The 25,842-nt window shown below is 38.6% G+C and overlaps 1 protein-coding gene across 1 annotated transcript in view; it reads right to left on the bottom strand.

Moving 5' to 3' along the window:
* Positions 1–3,045: 3,045 nt before the first annotated feature.
* Positions 3,046–25,842, bottom strand: part of si:dkey-103g5.4 (uncharacterized) — a gene marked incomplete at its 5' end in the record, with an annotated part of 116,225 nt that continues 93,428 nt past the window's right edge. The window contains 10 exons of the mRNA XM_062061849.1: positions 3,046–3,066; positions 3,118–3,264; positions 10,681–10,767; positions 10,892–11,037; positions 13,438–13,554; positions 13,623–13,664; positions 16,273–16,368; positions 16,433–16,619; positions 16,700–16,825; positions 22,854–23,005. Coding sequence (XP_061917833.1) covers positions 3,046–3,066; positions 3,118–3,264; positions 10,681–10,767; positions 10,892–11,037; positions 13,438–13,554; positions 13,623–13,664; positions 16,273–16,368; positions 16,433–16,619; positions 16,700–16,825; positions 22,854–23,005 — 1,121 coding nt within the window. The remainder of the gene's footprint in view (positions 3,067–3,117; positions 3,265–10,680; positions 10,768–10,891; positions 11,038–13,437; positions 13,555–13,622; positions 13,665–16,272; positions 16,369–16,432; positions 16,620–16,699; positions 16,826–22,853; positions 23,006–25,842) is intronic.

Here is a 25,842-nt window from a genome sequence, read left to right as displayed (position 1 = left end):
CCAGCACCCCCCGCGACCCCAAAAGGGACAAGTGGTAGAAAAAGGAAGGAAGGAAGGATGTTTCTCAGCTATGGTCCGTGTGGGCCGCAGCCTTACTCAGTTGTAATACACTTTTCCACCATTTGTGGCAGTATTGACAATCTCAAACAAACAGAGAAAGTGTGGAGCCAATAATCCATTAATACATCCAAAATGCATACTTGCCAACCCTCCCGGTTTTACCGGGAGACTCCCGGTATTCAGCACCTCTCCCGATTAACCTCCCGGCAGAAATGTTCTCCCGACAAACTCCCGGTATTCAGCCGGAGCTGGAGGCCACGCCCCCTCCAGCTCAATGCGGACCTGAGTGGGGACAGCCTCTTCTCACGTCCGCTTTCCCACAATATAAACAGCTTGCCTGCCCAATGACGTCATAACATCTACGGCTTTTAGAGAGTAGAGTGCACAACTGCGCACACAACAAGGAGACGAAGCAGAAGAACGAGGAAGTTACAGACATGGTGACGCCGTCGACGAGCAAGATGAAGAAATACGCTTGCAAGTTCCAAAACGAATGGAAACAAGAATTTCAGTTCATCCAGGACAGTTCGAAGGGGAAGGGGCATGTTGCCTGTACATTTTGTAGAACAGACTTCTCCATTGAACACGGTGGCCGAAATGATATACTCAGTCATGAACGGAGAAGTTAAACAGGACAATACTGCCATCTACTGGATAGCCTCCGGTACACTGAAATTCAAGTATTTATTTTATTTATATGTATAATAAAATAAATATATATATAGCTAGAATTCACTGAAAGTCAAGTATTTCATACATATATATATATATATATATACATATATATATATATATATATATATATATATATATATATATATATATATATATATATATATATGTATGAAATATTTGAGTTGGTGAATATTAGCTGTAAATATACTCCCCTATTAACCACGCCCACAACATATATATATATATATATATATATATATATATATATATATATATATATATATATATATATATATATATATATATATATATATATATATATATATATATGTATGTATATATATATATATATATATATATATATATATATATATATATATATATATATATATATATATATATATATATATATATATATATATATGTGTATTTTTATTGGGTTATGACTGAAAGGACAAGATCACCGGTACAAGCGGCCGAAATTAGTTTCCTCCGCCGGGTGTCGGGGCCCTCCCTTAGAGATAGGGTGAGAAGCTCTGCCATCCGGGGGGAGCTCAAAGTAAAACCACTGCTCCTCCACATCGAGAGGAGCCAGATGATGTGGTTTGGGCAACTGGTCAGGATGCCACCCGAACGCCTCCCTAGGGAGGTGTTTAGGGCACGTCCAACCGGTAGGAGGCCACGGGGAAGACCCAGGACACCTTGGGAAGACTATGTCTCCCGGCTGGCCTGGGAACGCCTCGGGATCCCCCGGGAAGAGCTGGACAAAGTGGCTGGGGAGAGGGAAGTCTGGGCTTCCCTGCTTAGGCTGCTGCCCCCGTGACCCGACCTCGGATAAGCGGAAGAAGATGGATGGATGGATGGATGTATTTTTATGGATATATATATACATCCATAAAAAAACAAATGTTATAAATATATATATATATATATATAGTTATATATATATATATATATATATATATATATATATATATATATATATATATATATATATATATATATATATATATATATATATATATAAGTCCATAAAATCATATTTTATAAATAGTATTGATAAATTAATAAATAGTCCTGATCCACCAATGGTGTTTGTTTATATTGTAGCATCCTGGAACTAAATAGATAAATAAATATTATTTTATAAATATATATATGTATTTTTTTATGAATATATATATATCCATAAAAAAATACATACCGTATTTTTCGGACTATAATTCGCAGTTTTTTTCATAGTTTGACTTATACTCAGGAGCGACTTATGTCTGAAATTATTATTACCGTAAATGATCAAATAATATAATTTAGCTAATTCATGTAAGAGACTAGACGTATAAGATTTCATGGGATTTAGCAATTAGGAGTGACAGATTGTTTGGTAAACGTATAGCATGTTCTATATGTAATAGTTATATGAATGACTCTTACCATAATATGCTACGCTAACATACCAGGCACGTTCTCAGTTGGTTATTTATGCGTCATATAACGTACACTTATTCAGCCTGTTGTTCACTATTCTTTTTTTATTTTAAATTGCCTTTCAAATGTCTATTCTTGGTGTTGGGTTTTATCAAATACATTTCCCCCAAAAATGCAACTTATACTCCAGTGCGACTTATATATGTTTTTTTCCTTCTTTATTATGCATTTTCGGCCGGTGCGACTTATACTCCGAAAAATGTGGTATATATATTTATATATATATATATATATGTAATAGTCCTGATCCACCAATGGTGTTTGAATGTATTGTAGCGTCCCGGAACTAAATAAATAAATAAATATTATTTTATATTATTCACGCTACAATACAAACAAACACCATTGGTGGATCAGGACTATTTATTTTCATTATACTTAATTTATTCGCTCATTGGCTGGGACATATCACATCTTCTTGTTCTCATCTGCGAAAGGCCTGCAGCTCCCTTCGGCCTGCTGTTGTCCTTCCTCTGCTGCTAAGATTCTTTTCCTTAAAACCCCTTCAAGATGGGCTACGACAGACATTTCTCTGTGTTTGCCCCCGACTTCTTCAACATCCTGTTCCCCAGAAAACACTCGTTTAGTCGTCACTTGGCTCAGATAACGTAAACTTACATAAGAAAAAGCAAGCGGTAGTAATGGCTTTAGGGGGTTTTTTTTTGTACATACATTTGGAGAGAGGCAGGCGCTCCCACATCCAGACGGAGTGCCTTTCAAATGTCCCTGAGGAGGATCAACATCCATCCAATCAGCTTCCGTTGCGCAGGAATCCAAGCCCAGTTTGGCCTGAAACAGCTCCCCGAGACACGCCTGCAGGACCTATAGTGGCGCACTCAGTGTCTAAACATAGCATAAGCACTGACATGTGTGCTCTGTGAGTTGTGTTCGTACCTGGCAAAAGTGTCTCTGAAAGTCAGGGGAGTAGTCAGTGGTCAAGTCCTTGATGGCGACATGGGACAAACAGTGGAGCAGCAGCAGGGAAAAGCCTCCGACTGATTGGAGTCTCTGGCGGCGAGCAAAGAGCGTCTTATCTGCTTCCTGTCAACATGGACACACGTAGAGTTGGAAGTTACAGATGCCCAACTCCTAAATATTCCAAAATCAAATGTCGGCTTTATTATAAGAAAATGGAAGAGTTAGGGAACAACAGCAACCCAGCCACCAAGTGGTAGGCCACGTAAACTGACCGAGAGGGGCCAGCGGATGCTGAAGCGCATAGTGCAAAGAGGTCGGCGACTTTCTGCACAGTCAGTTGCTACAGAGCTCCAAACTTCACGTTACCTTCCAATTAGCCCACGTACAGTACGCAGAGAGCTTCATGGAATGGGTTTCCATGGCCGAGTAGCTGCATCTAAGCCATACATCACCAAGTCCAATGCAAAGCGTCGGATGCAGTGGTGTAAAGCACGTCGCCACTGGACTCTAGAGCAGTGGAGACGCCTTCTCTGGAATGATGAATCATGCTTTTCCATCTGGCAATCTGATGGACGAGTCTGGGTTTGGAGGTTGCCAGGAAAACGGTACATTTCGGACTGCATTGTGCCGAGTGTGAAATTTGGTGGAGCAGGAATTATTATAGTGTGGGGTTGTTTTTCAGGAGTTGGGCTTGGCCCCTTAGTTCCAGTGAAAGGAACTTTGAATGCTCCAGGATACCAAAACATTTTGGACAATTCCATGCTCCCAACCTTGTGGGAACAGTTTGGAGCGGGCCCCTTCCTCTTCCAACATGACTGTGCACCAATGCACAAAGCCAGGCCCATAAAGACATGGATGACAGACTCTGGTGTGGATGAACTTGACTGGCCTGCACAGAGTCCTGACCTGAACCAGATAGAACGTCTTTGGGATAAATTAGAACGGAGACTGAGAGCCAGGCCTTCTCGACCACCTTCTCGTGTTTGACCTCAACAATGCGCTTTTGGAAGAATGGTGGAAAATTCCTATAAACACACTCCGCAACCTTGTGGACAGCCTTCCCAGAAGAGTTGAAGCTGTAATAGCTGCAAAAGGTGGACCGACATCATATTGAACCCTATGAGTTAGGAATGGGATGGCACTTCAAGTTCATATGTGAGTCAAGGCAGGTGGTCAAATACTTTTGGCAATATAGTGTATGTGCCTTATTTGAATGTTGTGTCTACTCGCAATGCATTGAAAAGCTTCGGTCAAGATTCCAAATCTGCCTGAACAAAAGAATCCTTCCCTAGTAACTGCTGCTCCATTTGTCTGGTTTCCCCCACTGTGATGTATGGATGAGGGTCTTTTGTGTGTAAAGGTCAACTGGGCGGAACAAAAATCCATGCAATTCAGACGTTTCACTTGAATAATTAGTATAGTTGTGCTCTTTGATACACTTACACAACAAGTCTTTCTTTTTCTGTGCGTGTTCAATAACTCAAAACTGCTTAACTCATTTTAATGAAACATTGTGTAGGGAGGGGTGCATTGGCTAAGGAAAATGTCATTAGATTTGGCGAGAAACTAGATTTAGAAAAACAAAAACTCAAACAGACAAAACTAAAGTATATACCAGCCATGGCCATTTGTTTTACTTAGTTGACAATCAAACACAAATACAAATAGACGGCATTAAATCTATTTAAAAAATTCAGCCCTAACCGTAAATATAAAGCGTGTATTGTTGTTTTATGCCTTTTCCCTCATAAGAATCCAGATTTTTTTTTCAATGGGAAAAAAACCGATATATTTATCTAAAAATGAGTTGGGGTGAGCTTACTACAGCCTCGGCTGGCAAACACACGTCTACAGCTCTAAATATATCGTGTGGCGTACCCCAGGGATCAATACAGGGGCCAAAATTGTTCAATCAATATATAAAGTAAATTACATTTGTAAAGTTTTAAAGGACTTTAAAGTTTGTAATATTTGCAGACGATACAACCACATTTTGACCAGGAGAGAACACATACCGTATTTCCTTGAATTGGCGCAGGGAATATAGTATTCGCACGTCTAGAATTACTGCCGGGTCAAACTCGTTTCTCAAAATAATTAACGCATGCTTGGCCTTATCGCTGGTTTATTATTGAAGCCGGATCAAATTCGTTTTGCAAAATATTAGTTTTATTATCGCATGTCTATAATTTTCACCGGGTCAAACTCGTTTCGCAAAATATTTAGCATATGGCTAGAACTTCCACCGGGTCAAATTCGTTACGTCACGAGTGACGCATCTGTCCTCATTTTCAAAATGGAGGAAGCTGATTTCAGTAGTTTACAATCGCACAAAGGAAAAAAGATAAAGAGCTTTTCAGTAGGATTTAAGGTCCAAGCTATTGAATACCGGTACAGTATGTTAAAGAGAACCGTAAGCAGCTATGTTTTATTAATATACCGTAGCTGCGTGTGTGAAATACTGTAGAAGTCATTAAATGACTCCCGCCTCCTGGTGGTAGAGGGCGCTGCCGCGCTAGTGATCCTTCTTGCGACTTCCGGTACTGCAGAAGAAGTGAACACACGCAGCAAGAGATTTTTTTTTTTTAATATGTGGAAACAACATAAGTACACATCATTCACTAACCAGGTTAGAAAGAGGTCATGTAGGATAATACATAATGGGCTTAATCTACTAAAATCCCGGATAACAAGTGCTAAACAGCATGTGCATTGTGCAAACTTTAAAATGTTTTTTACCATTAGTACAGTAGTCTACTACTAAGACGGCATGTATAATTGATACTGTAACAAGTGCAAAAGTGATGCGGACCGGCTTTTTTAAATGAGGTTTTTGTGTATAACATACATGTTGTGCTTATTGGAGACACTCATTTCCCTTCACACTCATGACATCATATGCTCCAACGGTCCAACATATGCTATTTCATTCTTTTATGCACTGTGTTTGGGCGATATAGAATGGTGGTCTAGACAACAAAATCTATTTTTAGCACGCCAAAGCTTAGGTGCGCCTTCGGAGGCGCCACTTTTGTGATGGTGCGTCTGGAATGATCCAATAATGCATGTAAGAAACCATGAAAATATTGGAAAAAGTTTATTCATATACACATTTATATATATATATATATATATATATATATATATATATATATATATATATATATATATATATATATATATATATATATATATATATATATATATATATATACATATATATATATATATATATATATATATATATATATAAACATATATATATATATATATACATTTATATATATATACATATATATATATGTATATATATATGAATATATATATGTGTGTATATATATATACAATATATATATATATATATGTATATAAAATTCCTAGTTTGTGAACCCGTTCTCAAACAATGGCAATAAAACTATTCTGATTCTGATTCTGATTCTGATATATATATATATATATATATATATATATATATATATATATATATATATATATATATATATATATATATATATATATATATATATATATATATATATATATATATATATATATATATATATATATATATATATATATATATATATATATATATATATATATATATATATATATATATATATATATATATATATATATATATATATATATATATATATATATATATATATATATATATATATATATATATATCAGAATCAGAATCAGAATCAGAATAGTTTTATTGCCATTGTTTGAGAACGGGTTCACAAACTAGGAATTTTATATACATATATATATATATATATTGTATATATATATACACACATATATATATTCATATATATATACATATATATATATGTATATATATATAAATGTGTATATATATATATATAGAAATATATATATATATATATATATATATATATATATATATATATATATATATATGTATATATATATTCATATATATATATATTCATATATATATATGTATATATATATATATATATATATATATATATATATATATATATATATATATATATATATATATATATATATATATATATATATATATATATATATATATATTCATATATACCTGCATATATATACACTACCGTTCAAAAGTTTGGGGTCACATTAAAATGTCCTTATTTTTCAATGAAGATAACTTTAAACTAGTCTTAACTTTAAAGAAATACACTCTATACATTGCTAATGTGGTAAATGACTATTCTAGCTGCAAATGTCTGGTTTTTGGTGCAATATCTACATAGGTGTATAGAGGCCCATTTCCAGCAACTATCACTCCAGTGTTCTAATGGTACAATGTGTTTGCTCATTGGCTCAGAAGGCTAATTGATGATTAGAAAACCCTTGTGCAATCATGTTCACACATCTGAAAACAGTTTAGCTCGTTACAGAAGCTACAAAACTGACCTTCCTTTGAGCAGATTGAGTTTCTGGAGCATCACATTTGTGGGGTCAATTAAACGCTCAAAATGGCCAGAAAAAGAGAACTTTCATCTGAAACTCGACAGTCTATTCTTGTTCTTAGAAATGAAGGCTATTCCACAAAATTGTTTGGGTGACCCCAAACTTTTGAACGGTAGTGTATATATATATGAGGAAAAAACAGCAGTCAAACAAAACAAAAAATATCTAGTCAATAAATGTGTTTTAATTAGCTCCTGAAATAATCCAGCAGCTATAGAGCTGTAAAATATTGCCGAATATATGATATGTCTATTATTTTTTTAAAAGTCAATGTTTTCAATGTTCAATGTTCTAATATGTTGACACACACACAGGAGGGAGTATGCTCTCTATTATTGGTTTTCCAGCACGATCGCCTCCTCTCTCACAGCCATCTGCTGCGTAACTGTGCCACTTTGCACAAATATTTCCGGTGGGCTAAATAAAACAAAACAGCAGCCGCAGAACAGTTTAAGTCTTGATAAATCCCACTGCGGGCGCTAAATGATTATAACTGCATCTTCAATTATTGTGGGCATTCTGATAATTAGCGTATATTTTGTACATTCATGAAGACGGACACAAATAATGGATTGCGCTCCTTATTTTGCACACTTAAGAAATGCAATCATCTGCGCACTAAGTAGATCAGCTTTGTGTCTGATCTTTAAGAGTTTATGTGTTTTAATACGCACAAAATTTTAGTAGATCAGGCCCAACGTCGGCTATAGAGAACACTCAAACCCTTTATTTGCTGGATCAAAAATATTGAACTTCAATGATTTGGTGCATTTGCAAATAGCTAAAATGATGCAAAAAGTAAACAACAACCTGCTACCCAAGAATGTACAACAATTACTCTTAAAAAAAAAGAAGAAATATAAACTTATGGCGCAAAAATCTAACTGAAGACATTTGTATACACGTAAAACACTCAAAACGTTTAGTATATCAGTATGTGGAAATGAATTATGGGATAGATTAACCAAATACATTAAACAATATACTAACATGTGTCAGGGTTGCCCCTGACAGTTTGGTTGCGTTTGTCTTAGTTTCCTGTCAGTGCTTTTATTTTGTCTTCATTTCCTGATTGTGTCTGAGTGCTGTTCCCTCAGCTGTGGCTGATTGGCATGGGGCCACACCTAGTGCCAATCAGCCAGCTGCTATTTATACCTGCCCTGCCCTCCAGTCACGGCTGGATGATTGATTATAGTGTCTACCTGTCTATGTCACTACTACCTGTCACTATACTTCATTGTAGCTCTGTCTACTTTTGTTCACTCCGCTCTAGTCATAGTTCCTTCGTGTCACAGTAAGTGTTTTTGTTTCTTGTCCACAGTTAGCCTTTGTGCTATTTTAGTTCATAGCCTAGTTTGTTCTCCGCCTTGTGCGCGCCTTTTGTTTGTACCCTTTTGTTTGTTTTTTGCTATAGTGTTTAATTAAATCATGTTTTCCTGTTCAATGCCTGCCGTCTCTGCATCTTGGGGTTCGTCACCAACAATCCTTCCACACCATCCTTCCCGGTGTGTGTGGGAGCCAGAGTACGACCCCAGCCACCCACCCAGAGAGTATCTGATTGTATCCCTGTCGCGATTTACCCCCGCCCCTTTCCTGCATGGTACTATGATTTGATAGATTTCTAACTTGTCCCACCCACCTAAAGACGAAATTAAGTAGGATATATTGTATTTATTCGTAGACTAAATCGCCAATTTTGTCATTGTTTCCGCCAGTGTGCATTTCTTGTGATTCGTTATCGTCCTATTTTAGTCAGGGGAAAATAGGTTGTTGACGATAACTAACACGACAATTTTTTAGTCAACAAAGTTAATATCGGATGGATCCCAGATTGTTTCTCATGGAGAAATTTGCTTCAATATACAACCTTTCCCATTTAAAAACAGTGTTCAAGAACCAATTAAGTTTGGAAATTGAGGTTCCACTGTAATTGTTCTCTCTACCAGTGGATTATAAAGTGATATCCATCCATCCATTTTCTACCGCTAATTCCTTGTGTGGTGTTCGGGTCTGTGGGACCCGTTGTCATTTTTTATTAAAAGAAAAATGATACAATTAATTAATTTTTCAAACTGAGACTCACCGACTTTGGCTCATTTTCTGTGAAGAACATATATCAGAATACATATTTAATGACCACACATCATACACCCCCCCCCCCCTACACATTTCTATTACATTTAAGATGTCCGGGTCCACTGGACCCGGGGCTAATAGAAGTGTGGAAATTGATGTTCTGTGTACCACACGCACCCACACACACACACACACACACACACACACACACACACACACACACACACACACACACACACACACACACACACACACACACACACACACACACACACACACACACACACACACAGCAGGCCTAGACAGGAGGAGGACAGAGTGTAGGTACACAGAACATCAGAGGGTCAAATGTGCGAGAAAATGAGAGCAGACAGTGTTGACAAAAAATGTTGCAACCTTGTGTGGGAACCGCAGGTGCAGAAACACAAAAGAAGAATCCCTGTGGGATGCAGAAACTGGCAGAGAAATTTTCCATGCAACGTTCATATTGTTGTTACTCAGCCAGTGTTTGTGGGTCTGATGGACCCACAAACACTTTTATGTTATAAATACTGAAACACTTTTATGTTAAAATACTGAAAAGATGTTTACCTTATCCCAATAAACATCTGTTCAGTATTTTAACATAAATGTGTTTGATTGTGAGGCATTGAAAGCCACAAAATGCAACAGGTCCATCAGACCCACAAACGCTGGCTGAGTAACAACAATATGAACGTTGCATGGAAAATTTCTCTGCCAGTTTCTGCATCCCACAGGGATTCTTCTTTTTCAAACACATTTATGTTAAAATACTGAACAGATGTTTATTGGGATAAGGTAAACATCTTTTCAGTATTTTAACATAAAAGTGTTTGATTGTGAGGTATTAAAAGCCACAAAATGCAACGGGTCCATCAGACCCACAAACGCTGGCTGAGTAACAACAACATGAACATTACACAAGGGTTAATTATGCCATATTTGCTTGTACTTTACCTGATAAAAGAAGGAATTTCTGAAGGCGTTATTGTGGTAGTTGTTTTTGGGAAGACTGGCAGCGATGTGCAGAGAAACGTCTGGAGTCTGTGGGAGGAAAGGATGCTGGATTTCCTGTTAATGCGTCTTAATGGAACAGCATATTGCTAAGTGATGATTTATTCACTTCATATTTTGTTTACTAATAGGGTGTTGAACTTGTATAACATACCAGTTGCAAGCAATGCAAGCTGCGCATCAGGGAAAGTCCGTGCTGGTACACCAATAATTCTCTGGGCTTGAGGACAGATGGGTCCAGTGGGATCAACTCTCCCTCACATTCCCATTGACATTCCAGGACGTCCACTAAACAGTTGTCTGTAAAACAACATGGGCAAGTTACTGTTGTGTCTATTCAATCTGTGTGCAGAAGGTGTGTAACATGTTGTAATCGGATTTTTGGTACTTACTATAGGCCAGATATATTAAACTGAACTGTTTTGGGTGCCACATTTCTAGCATCCTCTCCAGCAGTGGTTCTTACCATTGTTGGGACGTGAGCGCCCCCTAGAAGGCTGCCAAAAAATGTATGTTTCTCAGACGTGGTTCGTATGGGCCGCAGTAGTGCTCAGTTGTAATACACTTTTCCACTATTTGTGGCAGTAATGAAAATACCAGACAAAAATAAGAAGTCTGGAGCTCAAGTCATAGATACGTTTTTTGAGCGCAAAACATATGACTAAAGTGGTGAAGTTGTATTTTCATTTCCACTTAAATTTGTTTGACAGTTTATTTAACAAACATAGTATACACTGCGCAATTGTATGTAGACATGTATTTTTCATTTTATGAGCCCCTTCTTTTGCAGCATATTTAAATAGTATTTATTTTGTAATCCTGTTAAACTGTAAGTAAGTTGGATATAATTACTGATTAAAATTAAAATTAAGAGTAAAATTACTAATTCATTGTTAATATTTGAATAGGCTACAGGTCCCCTCTGTAGTGGAAAAGATCAAAAAGGTTAAGAACCTCTGCTCTACAGTAGACATTGATTGATTTTGGTCAATGTTGTTGGTCTATAATTACAGAAGCTCTCTGCCGTTTTTAAGAATCTGCTGCAAAAAAGTGAGTCCCTCACAATGAACATGCAGGCCTACAGATGAATAACCCACATGATGAAAAAGAGAGACCTAAAATGGAACCTTGAGGAACACTACATGTATAACTGAATAAGTTGAACAAATGACTATTGACTGCATCTGAATTCAGTAAACAAGCTACAGCAACTCTAAGGTACATAAATCACATTACAAAAAAAACGTTTAACTGCCAAAAAAGGAAGGACTAAAAGGGGTCCCTGGGGAATTCTTTGGTTATGTAAATCCAACGTTTGCAGCCCAGTGTTCTATGTTTGCTAGCAAGGTTAAAATGTCAATGCAAGGTATTTGCCAAAATCTTTACAGTTGTCCAAGTTCTTCTATACAACAGGAGCACTATTGTTTTTAGCAATTGGCTGCCAAAATGTTTGTTTCCCAGGTTTTGAACTGAACTGGTGGCCCTCGTACAGAGTTCCTACACAGTACTAATTATCTGAGTGATATAGTCTACTCTATTCTACATCTACTCTTTATTTGTGTTCCTTTATTCTACCATATATGTACCAAACCATATGTGGGCTCTGTACCGCGGATGTCATTGTGGCTTGTGCAGACCTTTGAGACACTCGTGATTTAGGGCTATATAAATAAACATTGATTGATTGATTGATTGAAACCATGAACTTGAAAAACTCTTTTTACCCTTGGGTCATGAACACCAGACACTATTCACCTAACGCCACAGATATCCCATTCATTCAACTCATCAAGGAGGGAGTGTGCGGAAGGGGTCTCATTGGTTGCAAAAGGGGAGGTTTTTTTTTACGGGGGTAATGTTCGTATCTATCCATCCATCCATCTTCTTCCGCTTATCCGAGGTCGGGTCACGGGCGCAGCAGCCTAAGCAGGGAAGCCCAGACTTCCCTCTCCCCAGCCACTTTGTCCAGCTCCTCCCAGGGGATCCTGAAGCATTCCCAGGCCAGCCGGGAGACATAGTCTTCCCAACGTGTCCTGGGTCTTCCCCGTGGCCCCCTACCGGTCGGACGTGCCCTAAACACCTCCCAAGGGAGGCGTTCGGGTGGCATCCTGACCAGATGCCCGAAGCACGTCATCTGGCTCCTCTCTATGTGAAGGAGCAGCGGCTTTACTCTAAACTCCTCCCGGATGACAGAGCTTCTCACCCTATCTCTAAGGGAGAGCCCCGCCACCCGGCGGAGGAAACTCATTTCGGCCGCTTGTACCCGTGATCTTGTCCTTTCGGTCAGAACCCAAAGCTCATGACCATAGGTGAGGATGGGAACGTAAATCGACCGGTAAATTGAGAGCTTTGCCTTCCGGCTGAGCTCCTTCTTCACCACAACGGATCGATACAGCGTTTGCATTACTGAAGACACCGCACCGATCCACCTGTCGATCTCACGATCCACTCTTCCCTCACTCGTGAACAAGACTCCGAGGTACTTGAAATCCTCCACATGGGGGATGTTTGCATGTTTATATTTATTATTGCTCCATTGCACTATTGTTGTTTATGCACTGGGGCGAGAGTAGTCCATCATAACTTTGTTGCTCAATTGCTGATTAATGATAATAAAGACTATTCTATTCTAAATCCAATGTACGTACTAAACCATGATTATAGTGTACTGTTACACCCCAAGTCGGTAGTGTACAGTACCAGTGAGTCCTCCTCCAAGGAGCCATCCCCTTGGGGCTCCATGTCTCAGTTGTAGTTCCATTCTCTTCAGCAGCTGGAAAAGAGGAGAAAGTTCTAGCAGCTTGGTCCACTCCTCCTCTGGAAATAAAGGCATCGTTATATTGATGCCACAAACGTGTATATTTGGTTTCACACAAAGATGCTACCTGGCATTGTCGGGAGAGAGATGTGACTGTGTGGAGCACGCTCTGAAATGGAAATGTCACAATATTTTTTAACGTTTTGCTGCTGCATAGTGGAAACTCAAGACTGTCCAAAAAGTCAGATTGTTGACAGCAGCTCTTTGGCAGGACTAGAACACAGAAGAGACATTGTATTCTATTAAGAGCGTGACATTTCACTGGACCCCACAACGCCCTCCCCTTATTTCTTTACAAGAGACAGACAATGTTTGGAATGTAGCAACAGTTGGCAGCTGCACTTCAGCAGTGGGTACAATTAAAGAGATTGCATATTTGTTAAAGGGGCTGTTTGTAACTTGCTTAAAGTTACTTTTTTGAAACTATAAAATATACCAAGAACACCTCTGGCTAGCTAATGTTACTTCTAGAACTATAAGAATAATGTTGCATAATATGTCAGGGGGGAATTTGAGATTTCATTAAGCAGTGACGTGCGGTGGGGTTCATGGCTGGTGAGGCACTGACTTCATCACAGTCAGATTTACAAACATATGAACCCTAAAGAGTATCTTATTCACCATTTGATTGGCAGCAGTTAACGGGTTATGTTTAAAAGCTCATACCAGCATTCTTCCCTGCTTGGCACTCAGCATCAAGGGTTGTAATTGGGGGTTAAATCACCAAAAATGATTCCCGGGCGTGGCGCCACTGCTGCCCACTGCTCCCCTCACCTCCCAGGGGGTGAGCAAGGGGATGGGTCAAATGCAGAGGACAAATTTCACCACACCTAGTGTGTGTGACAATCATTGGTACTTTAACTTAACTTTAACTTTACACATACAAACAGTAGCACACAAAAAAGCACATTTAATAAAAAAAACGTATTTATGGTCTTACCTTTACATATAAATGAAGTCCATGCGCTGCTCCTTTTGAACAAAAGCAATGACAACTTGTTTATAGAAGTCTTCCTTATCTTTCTTCAGTTTTAAAAGTCTCTCTGACTCGATGGAGATCTTCCTTTAAGTATTAGATATCCATCCTGCAATGGCGCCCCATAATACACCTGCTGTGAACCTGTTTTTATGTTTTATTTATTTATTTTTTAGCGTGTTTTGTTTGTGCTGTGTTGTGTTTGCTCGGGTCTCGTATTATCTTTTAACCTGCCCATTGTACAGCACTTTATGTTAAATGTGCTTTATAAATAAAGTTGATTTGATTTGATTTAGTACTTCCTGCTTCGATTGAAAGTCCAGTTTAGAAAACTGTTTTATTTTAGATATGTAATCCTCCATGTTAATAGTCCAGGCAAGAGAAAAAAATAAACGATCGCTGCTAACTTTTGCTGCTTGTTGTCACTTCTTCTGCAGCCGAGTAGTCGCAAGAATGATCTCTGGGATCACTACCACCCTCTACCACCAGGAGGCGGGATTACTGCGAGCCTCACCCAGTGCGTCTTTTGCAGCCGTTTTATGATTGCTCAGCACAAAAAATACGTTACACACATACAGTTGTTGACAAAATACACTGTACATTATATACCTCAGCTAACTAAACTATGGAAATGTATAATATAATTCATATAGCAATACGGTCTCACTGCACAGCAGGCCAGCAGTTAGCCGAGTCATTGCGCAATCCATGGCGAGGCTCAACTTGCTGGTGACTCACCGCAAGTCTCTTCTCAGTATTTGAACGGCATATGTGAAAATTCAGCGATTTTGAATAAAAATAATCTAAAACTGGTGAAGTTAAATGGAAAATAACTTTATAGTATACTGTAATCACTGGATACATATAACAATTAATTTATTTTTTTTTCTTTTTACATTGTTTTTCTTTCCATGACGGCACGTGAGGCCCCGCCTCACCTGCCTCCCATGACTGCACGTCACTGTCATTAAGACAATTAAGGTGTCAACATTTGAGTGTGATTGACTTTCAGAAGGCTTAAAGAGTCTGCAAACCTTTAATGGAAAGTAACTATGGACCTTTGAAAGTAAAGATACAAACATCTGATAAATATATTAATACATTTTATTTATATATATATATATATATATATATATATATATATATATATATATATATATATATATATATATATACATATATATATATATATACATATGTATATATATATATACATATGTATATATATATATATATATATATATATATATATATATATATATATATATATATATATATATATATATATATATATATATACAAAAGGTAGATAGATATGATGATTGACATAAATATGACAGCATTTACAGAGCATACACAGACAATAACAAAGACAATGGTATTGTTTTGGTATTTGGCAATTATAATTCATTATTAGGACTGTATTCTTAAAACAGTACAGTCATTTGACAATGAGTTCTGAGTATGTGCTTTTACTTCTATCTAGTTTCTACTTTTAAGTCTGTGTGGTATAAAATGAGTAAAACATCAATACTGTACATATTTATATTCATATCATATATGATAATTAGATATAAAAGTTGTCAGAATAATGTCACAACATAATAAAGGAAGTCGTTTTTTCTACCATTTGTAATTGCCATGTTCGTAAAATAAAAATAAAATTAAAAAAATATATATATAATACAATTAAGTATTAGTAGTTAATGATAAGTGTCCTGCAATATTTTGTGCATCTGACCTTGAATGCCAGTGCAGCTTTGTTTCTGTGAGTCACTAGTCTGCAAACCCGTGTCCTGCGACTGAACTGATTGCCTCAAAGATCGGTTGGTGACTCCTTTTAAAAAGACTATCAGTCAGTTCAATGTATTATTATCTACTAATATGTTGTCGTTTAGTACCTCTGTCTGGCTGCAGCTCAGTACCAAATTGATGACAGGTGTTAGTGGTTACAGTGACTTGTTTCATTCTCTCCAGTAGAGGTAAAATCTTCTGTTGGAGCAAACTCAAGATGTTTACAGCCGGTCTGTGGCGACAGAAGCGAATCAGACCGTATTCCTTGAACCAGAAGTTCCCACGCAACACTGCCTATAGCAACAAATGGAGATTGTAAACAGAAAAATGTAAGTAGGTTTATTTCAATGTTGTGGGAACGGATGTGCTCTGACCTGAGCTGTGTCTCCACGGAGCTGAGAGAGATGTCTAACACATTGCAGTTTAACGAGCGTGACACCCAAATCAAACAGTCGGGAAGAACACTGACCCCACATTTCTCTCAGTCTCAGTTCTTTGTCCTGGAGAACCAATTGAACAGAAGTGTTACTATTTCATAAGTTACAGACACCATATCACGTCACGTCCGACTCACATCCGGCTCATTAGATATAAGTGGTGGTCAAGCCAGCGTCTGTTCTCAATAGGAACGAGGCGCCATTTAACGTTTCTGAAAGAAAAATGCCCTATGGGTGCGCTGTTTTTGATTGTACGAATCGTTCAAATCGCGAAAAGCATAAACGTTTCTTCAGAGTTTCTCGAGAGGTAATCAAGACGGGCAGAAGATGTTTTACGAAAGATGACGAGAAAAGTGGCACCCACTCCAGTCAAAGGGAGCAGAGTCAAAGTTGTTTTTAATACTTTACTCGTTAGTGTATAATCTTGATATTGTTTGTATTTTGATTTTTGACAAACAGAAACCAGAAAGTCAGGGTCAATGGTACTTGGTCAGGAAAGGTACTTCTACGTCGCCCCTATTGTTTATTTTGTACACAAATGTGTCAAGAGTACATATGACAACAGGACAAAAGTCAAATATGGTGATGATTCAGTAATGGTTAGTTTCCATCCATCCATCCATCCATTTTCTACCGCTTGTCCCTTTTCAGGGTCGCGGGGGGTGCTGGAGCCTATCTCAGCTGCATTCGGGCGGAAGGCGGGATACGCCCTGGACAAGTTGCTACCTCATCGCAGGGCCAACACAGATAGACAGACAACATTCACACGCTAGGGCCAATTTAGTTTTGCCAATCAACCTATCCCCAGGTGCATGTCTTTGGAGGTGGGAGGAAGTCGGAGTACCCGGAGGGAACCCACGCAGTCACGGGGAGAACATGCAAACTCCACACAGAAAGATCCCGAGCCCGGGATTGAACTCAGGACCTTCGTATTGTGAGGCACATGCACTAACCCCTGTTAGTTTGTTAAATGGATATGCAGTCATGGGTGGCAGCTGTCGGGTTTTAGTTGTTGCAGTTTTAGGTTGTTTACATGGACGCATCCTCGCAAGACGCAATGTTAAATCGTGAAATCCAACCTTACCAGAGCAAAAACAATGTATATTTATCCAGGAGAGTCTTAGTATCAGTTTCCTTGACCCAGCCACACACAAAGAAGTTGTAGGACTCCATGCTTTTCCAAGTTTTCATCTATTTTGTCATATAGAATGGCGTCTGGAGCACGTTCTCAGTTGGTTATTTATGCGTCATATAACGTACACTTATTGGATATGTCTGGGAATTCCAACAACAGATAATCCTTGATAATCCACTCTTTTTTTGATAAAAGTATCAGGATTTATTCCACTGTATACCGTATTTTTTGGATTATAAATCGCTCCGGAGTATAAATCGCACTAGCCGAAAATGCATAATAAAGAAGGAAAAAAACATATACACTACCGTTCAAAAGTTTGGGGTCTGTCGAGTTTCAGATGAAAGTTCTCTTTTTCTGGCCATTTTGAGCGTTTAATTGACCCCACAAATGTGATGCTCCAGAAACTCAATCTGCTCAAAGGAAGGTCAATTTTGTAGCTTCTGTAACGAGCTAAACTGTTTTCAGATGTGTGATCATGATTGCACAAGGGTTTTCTAATCATCAATTAGCCTTCTGAGCCAATGAGCAAACACATTGTACCATTAGAACACTGGAGTGATAGTTGCTGGAAATGGGCCTCTATACACCTATGTAGACATTGCACCAAAAACCAGACATTTGCAGCTAGAATAGTCATTTACCACATTAGCAATGTATAGAGTGTATTTCTTTAAAGTTAAGACTAGTTTAAAGTTATCTTCATTGAAAAGTACAGTGCTTTTCCTTCAAAAATAAGGACATTTCAATGTGACCCCAAACTTTTGAACGGTAGTGTATAAGTCGCACTGGAGTATAAGTCGCATTGTTTGGGGAAATTTATTTGATAAAATCCAACACCAAGAATGGACATTTGAAAGGCAATTCAAAATAAATAAAGAATAGTGAACTACAGGCTGAATAAGTGTACGTTATATGACGCATTAATAACCAACTGAGAACGTGCCTGGTATGTTAACGTAACATATTATGGTAAGAGTCATTCAAATAACTATAACATATAGAACATGCAATACGTTTACCAAACAATCTGTCACTCCTAATCGCTAAATCCCATGAAATCTACTCCAAACTTTCTTTCTGCTGCTCGATTGCCGTTTTCTGCTGCATATTTCACTACTTCTGCAGTATATGATTTCCTTTTCGGTGCCATTTTTGTTCAGCCCTTCTCAGTTTTTATAAGTTACTGCCAATGTTGAAATGATCAATTTTCATAGGTACGGAAGTAGTAGCAGGTAGCATCTTTTTTTTTCACAATGCACTTCTGCCACGACCCGCCCCCGCCAAATTTTTTATTGGTTGACATGTGTGTGTGACGATTGCTGATATATGCCTAGTCTCTTATGCCTGGTTCACACCAACGGCGCTTGCCGCGCTTTAAAGGCCTACTGAAATGATTTTTTTTTATTTAAACGGGGATAGCAGATCTATTCTATGTGTCATACTTGATCATTTCGCGATATTGCCATATTTTTGCTGAAAGGATTTAGTATAGAACAACGACGATAAAGATTGCAACTTTTGGTATCTGATAAAAAAAAAGGCTTGCACCTACCGGAAGTAGCGTGACGTAGTCAGTTGAACATATACGCAAAGTTCCCTATTGTTTACAATGATGGCCGCATGAAGTGAGAGAGATTCGGACCGAGAAAGCGACAATTTCCCCATTAATTTGAGCGAGGATGAAAGATTTGTGGATGAGTAAAGTGCAAGTGAAGGACTAGTGGGGAGTTGAAACTATTCAGATAGGGAAGATGCCGTGAGAGCCGGGGGTGACCTGATATTCAGCTGGGAATGACTACAACAGTAAATAAACACAAGACATATATATACTCTATTAGCCACAACACAACCAGGCTTATATTTAATATGCCACAAATTAATCCTGCATAAAAACACCTGCGTGTTTGTTATGCTAGCTCCTAGCTCCTCTGCTAGCTCCTAGCTCCATAGAACATGCCAATACAATTCAAACACCTGATCAACACACACAATCACTCAGCCCAAAAGACAGTTTACCTAACCCAAGGTTCATAAAGCTTATATATTTTTAAAAAGTTACGTACATGACGCGCACATACGGTCAAGTTATCGAATGTTTAGCAGCCAAGTCAAAAGTCCTCCTGGTTAGAGTCTCTGTTATCCGAGTTCTTCCATCTTGACTGCATCTTTCGGGAATGTAAACAAAGAAGCGCCGGCTGTGTACTGTTGTGGCTGACTACGTTCGAAAAATACGTCCATTTCGCACCGACAACTTCTTCTTTGCTTGCTCGGCTTCCTTCTCCATAATGCAATGAACATGATTGAAACAGATTCACGAACACAGATGTCCAGAATACTGTGGAATTATGAAATGAAAACAGAGCTTTTTCGTATTGGCTTCAATGTGGAAGGCATACCCGTGTTCGCCGGGCCACGTCACGCACATACGTCATCCTCAGAGGCGTTTCGAACCGGAAGTTTAGCGGCAAATTTAAAATGTCACTTTATAAGTTAACCCGGCCGTATTGGCATGTGTTATAATGTTAAGATTTCATCATTGATATATAAACTATCAGACTGCGTGGTCGGTAGTAGTGGGTTTCAGTAGGCCTTTAAAGCGGCGAGCAAAGCGCCGTCATTTTTGTCAATTTTTCCACGAATATCCCGATCTCCGAAGTAATGTTATGCTTTGATACGCTCTGATACGCTCTGATACGAATTAGTACGAATTCTTTCCCACTTTGTTACCGTTCCTCACGATTTGATCCCGCTTTGATCCCGCTTTAAATCACGCTTTGATATGTTTTATTACGCTTTATTGAACTTTATTACGCTTTGATGCGATCCTGACGCTATAAATCAGGCTCTGACACGATTATCAAGCTCTGTTGTGCATTGTTACGCTCTGTTACGCTCAAAAAGTCACAAAGTCATTGCATCTTTGGCTCCCGAACAGGATGGCAGAGCAACAAGATCAAGAAGTTCTAGGTGTACCAGAGCATGATCTAGCCGAAGAAGACATGATGTTTGTCTCCCTTTTGTATAACTACATCTTAACCCCTGAGGCGGGGAGAGGGGCGAAGAACAGCAAAGACAAGGGGAGGTTGACCGACGAGCAGGAGGGAGAACACCGTTTATCCGGAGCTGCGGTGGCGACTGGGGTCCGCGCTTTGAACCAAAATCTGTTAAGCTTTCCTACGCTTTGAGTCAAGCTTTGCTGAGCTTTGTCACGCTTTGTCACGCTTTGATACGCTCTCCGCGCTTTATTCCATTCTTGACAGAGCGCCGAATTTTTTTAAACCGTTTTAAAAAATTTGGCGATCTTGCTGCATGTCCCGCTTCACTACAAGCTTTCCCACGATCCATTACGACCCTCACGCTTTAATCACGCTTTGTTACGCTTTAACGCCGCTTTGCATGCCGCTTTAAAGCGCCGTTGGTGTGAACCTAGCATTACTTGAATGAGATAAATAATATTATTTGATATTTTACGGTAATGTGTTAATAATTTCACACATAAGTCGCTCCAGAGCAGGGGTGGGCAATTCATTTTTACCGGGGGCCGCATGAGCAACCCGAGCACTGCTGGAGGGCCACATCGACAATATTTCAATTAAATTTTGCTCAATATTATTTTTGATATATACCGTAAGATAAATAATAATAATAATAATAATAATTAATAATAATAGTAATACTTCAACATAGTGTGTTTAACAGCATTCCATGACTAATATAAATAAATTAACATTAATAATAAATGACAGTAAAATAAGCACACGTATGACTGAGGAGTCATAGTGTAACTTTGTGTGGTGTTTGAGTTGTCCGACTTTTTGTGTGGCCATAAACGCACCAGTGGTTTAGTGCTATGCGTGTTGGTGACAGATGACAAGTTGGTTTTGGCCTGGTTTGTACGGCAGAAAATGACTAGTTTTTCCAGATAGAAGTGTTTTACTTATGTTTTTGGTGTGGTTCTGGCCGAATATAAACAGTTTTGCTCAATAAAGTGATCGATATAATTCCTGGCCTCGAAGCATCTCGATAGACGTTACAATAATTGAACGGTGTTCAATTGAACGGTGTTGACGAACACCGTTAGGGCCGCTTGTTGTCACTGTCACTCAAAGTTGCATTGCAAAATTACATAGAATAAATATGTTTATTTTGTTTAGAATTCAGATGGGATTTGATTTGGTGCGCGGCATATATTTGCTGCGCGCAGCAGACGCTAGCAGTGCGCAATTGCGCAGGCACGCACCTTAGAGGGAACGTTGCTTGGCAGTCCATGTCTTGTTGGAAACACGCCATTCTTCATCAACTTTTCTCTTTTAGCGTCTCGGGTGTAAACCGTGCATCACTTGTCGCTGAATGTGCACCTTCACTCGCAGGTTACACACGGACACACGCCCATAAAGAATAATTTTCAAAATAAAAGCAGCACAATTGTATTGCGCGCACGACATAGATGTTTTTTCAACTTTATTTTGTAATTAATGATTGCAGCTGTTCACATTCACTCACAATCACGCACACGCATACGTCCACACGGAAGTAATACAAATAACGATTTTCAAAACAAAAGCAGCACCGTTGTATTGCACACTCGACATAGATACTTTTTAAAATTTATTTTGTAATTTATAATTGGCCTCACGCGGGCCGGACAGGGACGCACAAAGGGCCGGATGCGGCCCACGGGCCGCAGAATGCCCAGGTCTGCTCCAGAGTATAAATCGCACCCCCGGCCAAACTATTAAAAAAAACTGCGACATATAATCCGAAAAATACAGTAGTTAGATTTTTGCTCGTATCTGCTTTTTGCAGGAAGAGCTAAGCCCCCAGCGTACTTGGATAGTTTGCACGCTGCCTGCTGAAAAACAGCCATCTCGGTTTGGTTGACCACCACTGTTTCTTACTTCCGGGAAGAGGTCATGTGTCAAAATACAAGCAAATCCACACAAATGTTCTAACCATCACATGGAAGCTTGCGGCCCACTCTACTCTTTGTGTGCTCCATTTCTCCTGGTCTTGTTGCAGCTGCTCCATGCAAACGTCCATCATGTCGAGGACTGACAGCAACTCCGCGAACCAAACACAGTGCTGATCCCACTCCTCCTCATCCACTTTACACAGACACAAAAGTGGTTGTCAATTATACTGTCAAACATGTAAAAAACCTAAAACAAACCATACATCACCCAAAAAAAGTATGTTTCCAGGGAGGAAGAGGGCTGTGTTGTAGAAAAAGGACAAGGAGGGTTGGCAGACACAGTCAATAATAGGCAGAACATTGTATTTTTGTAGGCCTCCCTAATTTTTGCCCCTAAACAATAACAAATAATGCTCATGTTGTTGTTTTCTTGGCAACAGTCAGATGGTGGCTATGCTGCCTACAAACAAATGACATTTAGTGTACTCCAAAACAGCACAATGAGACTATTTGTCAAGTTTAATCGTACAAAGCAATGTTCCAATTGAATCCCTACTCTGTATTCAAATAAAAATAGTGACGATGAGATGGTTACACATTACACATTCATGATTATTTACTCAAAAAGACAACTAAAAAACTACAGGGCAATTAATTAATGACAACCGGACTGTTAGTATTGTCTTAGAAGATGTTTTTTTTGTATCTCATTCGAGCAGGATTTATCAGTTCATGCTGACAGACTAGGATAGGACAGCTCTCGTCAGAGGTACTGGTGGAGGATTTGAAATATATATCCGCTATAAGAGGGGACATGCCCAGAAAAGGATGGTTTTGGGGCAGCGTGGCTATGTTGGTAGAGCGGCCGTGCCAGCAACTTGAGGGTTCCAGGTTCGATTCCCGCTTCCGCCATCCTAGTCAATGCCGTTGTGTCTTTGAGCAAGACATTTTGCCCACCCGTTTGCAGTGCCACCCACACTGGTTTGAATGTAGCTTTTTTTTTTTTTTTTTTTTTTTTTTTTTTTGCAAACACAACAACAACAACAACAACAGAGCAACATCAGCAAATACGACATGTACAAATATGATGGTAAAAGTAATAGCAAATAAGCAGTTAGCGAAAATTAAAAAAAAAAAAAAAAAAATACAGAAATGACAATGAGCATTATTACACTAAAAATGGAGCAATATGAATACCAATAGAAATAGTACTATTGATAATAAACAATACCAGTACTTTACCTTTATTATCAACAATACAATTGTTCAAATGCAACAATACATATACGTAATGATAACTTGAGATACGAAAGAATGCAGAAAAATGGAGGGGAAGAAAGAGAAGCAACCTTAACCTTGTAGATTGTTATAGTAACAATAGGTTAAGCTTTGTCAGTGTGCCATGTGTTATACCCAGTTTACCCTAGGGCAACAACGTTAATATATGTTTGATGAAACGTGATTATGTGCATGAGTGTATGTGTGCAAAATAGTGACGATGAGATGGTTACACATTACACATTCATGATTATTTACTCAAAAAGACAACTAAAAAACTACAAACAATTCTCAGGGCAATTAATTAATGACAACCGGACTGTTAGTATTGTCTTAGAAGATGTTTTTTTTTGTATTTCATTCGAGCAGGATTTATCAGTTCATGCTGACAGACTAAGATAGGACAGCTCTCGTCAGAGGTACTGGTGGAGGATTTGAAATATATATCCGCTATAAGAGGGGACATGCCCAGAAAAGGATGGTTTTGGGGCAGCGTGGCTATGTTGGTAGAGCGGCCGTGCCAGCAACTTGAGGGTTCCAGGTTCGATTCCCGCTTCCGCCATCCTAGTCAATGCCGTTGTGTCTTTGAGCAAGACATTTTGCCCACCCGTTTGCAGTGCCACCCACACTGGTTTGAATGTAGCTTAAAGATGTACATAACGGGATTCACTAAGTAACATGCTTTGAGTCTCTAGAGAAAAAAGCGCTATATAAATATAATTCACTTCAATTCACTTGGCTGTATTGTGGTGTAAAACAACCACCTGTCATGTCTGTTGATCATGTTTTTGTCTGGCCATGTGCTGTTTGTTTTTTGGACTCTTTTTAGTTTCTGGTTGCACTTCCTTGTTTGTTTGTTACCTTGACAACCATTAGTGTCACCTGTTTCACTTCTTGGACTCACGCACCTGATTAATTTAAACTCAAGCACCTGTTTTCAATCACCACATGACTATTTAAGTCTGTCATTTTTTTGTTGGTCTTTCTGGCGACATCACATTCATGCTCTGCACTCTTGACACGCTGCTTACTCTGTCCAGGTCATAGTTCATGCTGCTCTTTTCTTGCCACGTAAGTTTTTTGTTTATTCAAGCCACTGTTTTGTACCTCCGCTGTGAGCGCCTTTTGTTTGTTCCTTTTTTTCCATAGTTCTGCCTTTGTGCTAGTTTGGTTTTATTAGCCAAGTTTGTTCCCCACCTTGTGCGCGCCTTTTGTTTATACTTTTTATAGTCTATTATTAAATCATGTATTTAACTTCACGCCATGTCCGGTCCAATTTTTATGCATCTCGGGAAAACAAACCACTTCATAGTCCACGTCCTGACACCACCATGTTATGTTTTTGATTTTCTTGGCTATTTCTTGGCCATTGTTATGTTTTTCACTTGTTTTTCTTTTTTCTGTTTGTAGACTTTGCTGGGCCTGATGAGGGGGCAGAGCCAGGAGTCACACCTAATACTGAGTAGGCCATTCTTAAAGGGGAACTGCACTTTTTTGGATCGTTGCCTATCATTTACAATCCTTACGTATGACAAGAACATATTTTATTTAATGATTTAAATAAAATCATAAATAAACACACGCAAAGCAATGGAGCTAATAGGACTCATGACATCATTGCGTCTAAACCCCCCCCAAAAAAATCCAAAAAACCTCAACATTAACCAAGTAATAGCTATATTGTTATTATAAGCGCTAACATAGACACATTTTTGGCAGCCCATTGATCACAGAGAGGTTACCACAGTTTTG

The sequence above is a fragment of the Entelurus aequoreus genome, linkage group LG10 (genome assembly GCF_033978785.1).
Source record: "Entelurus aequoreus isolate RoL-2023_Sb linkage group LG10, RoL_Eaeq_v1.1, whole genome shotgun sequence".
Taxonomy (NCBI): domain Eukaryota; kingdom Metazoa; phylum Chordata; class Actinopteri; order Syngnathiformes; family Syngnathidae; genus Entelurus; species Entelurus aequoreus.
The sequence above is the reverse complement of the archived record's forward strand: the minus strand, read 5'-3'. Positions and strand labels throughout refer to the sequence as shown.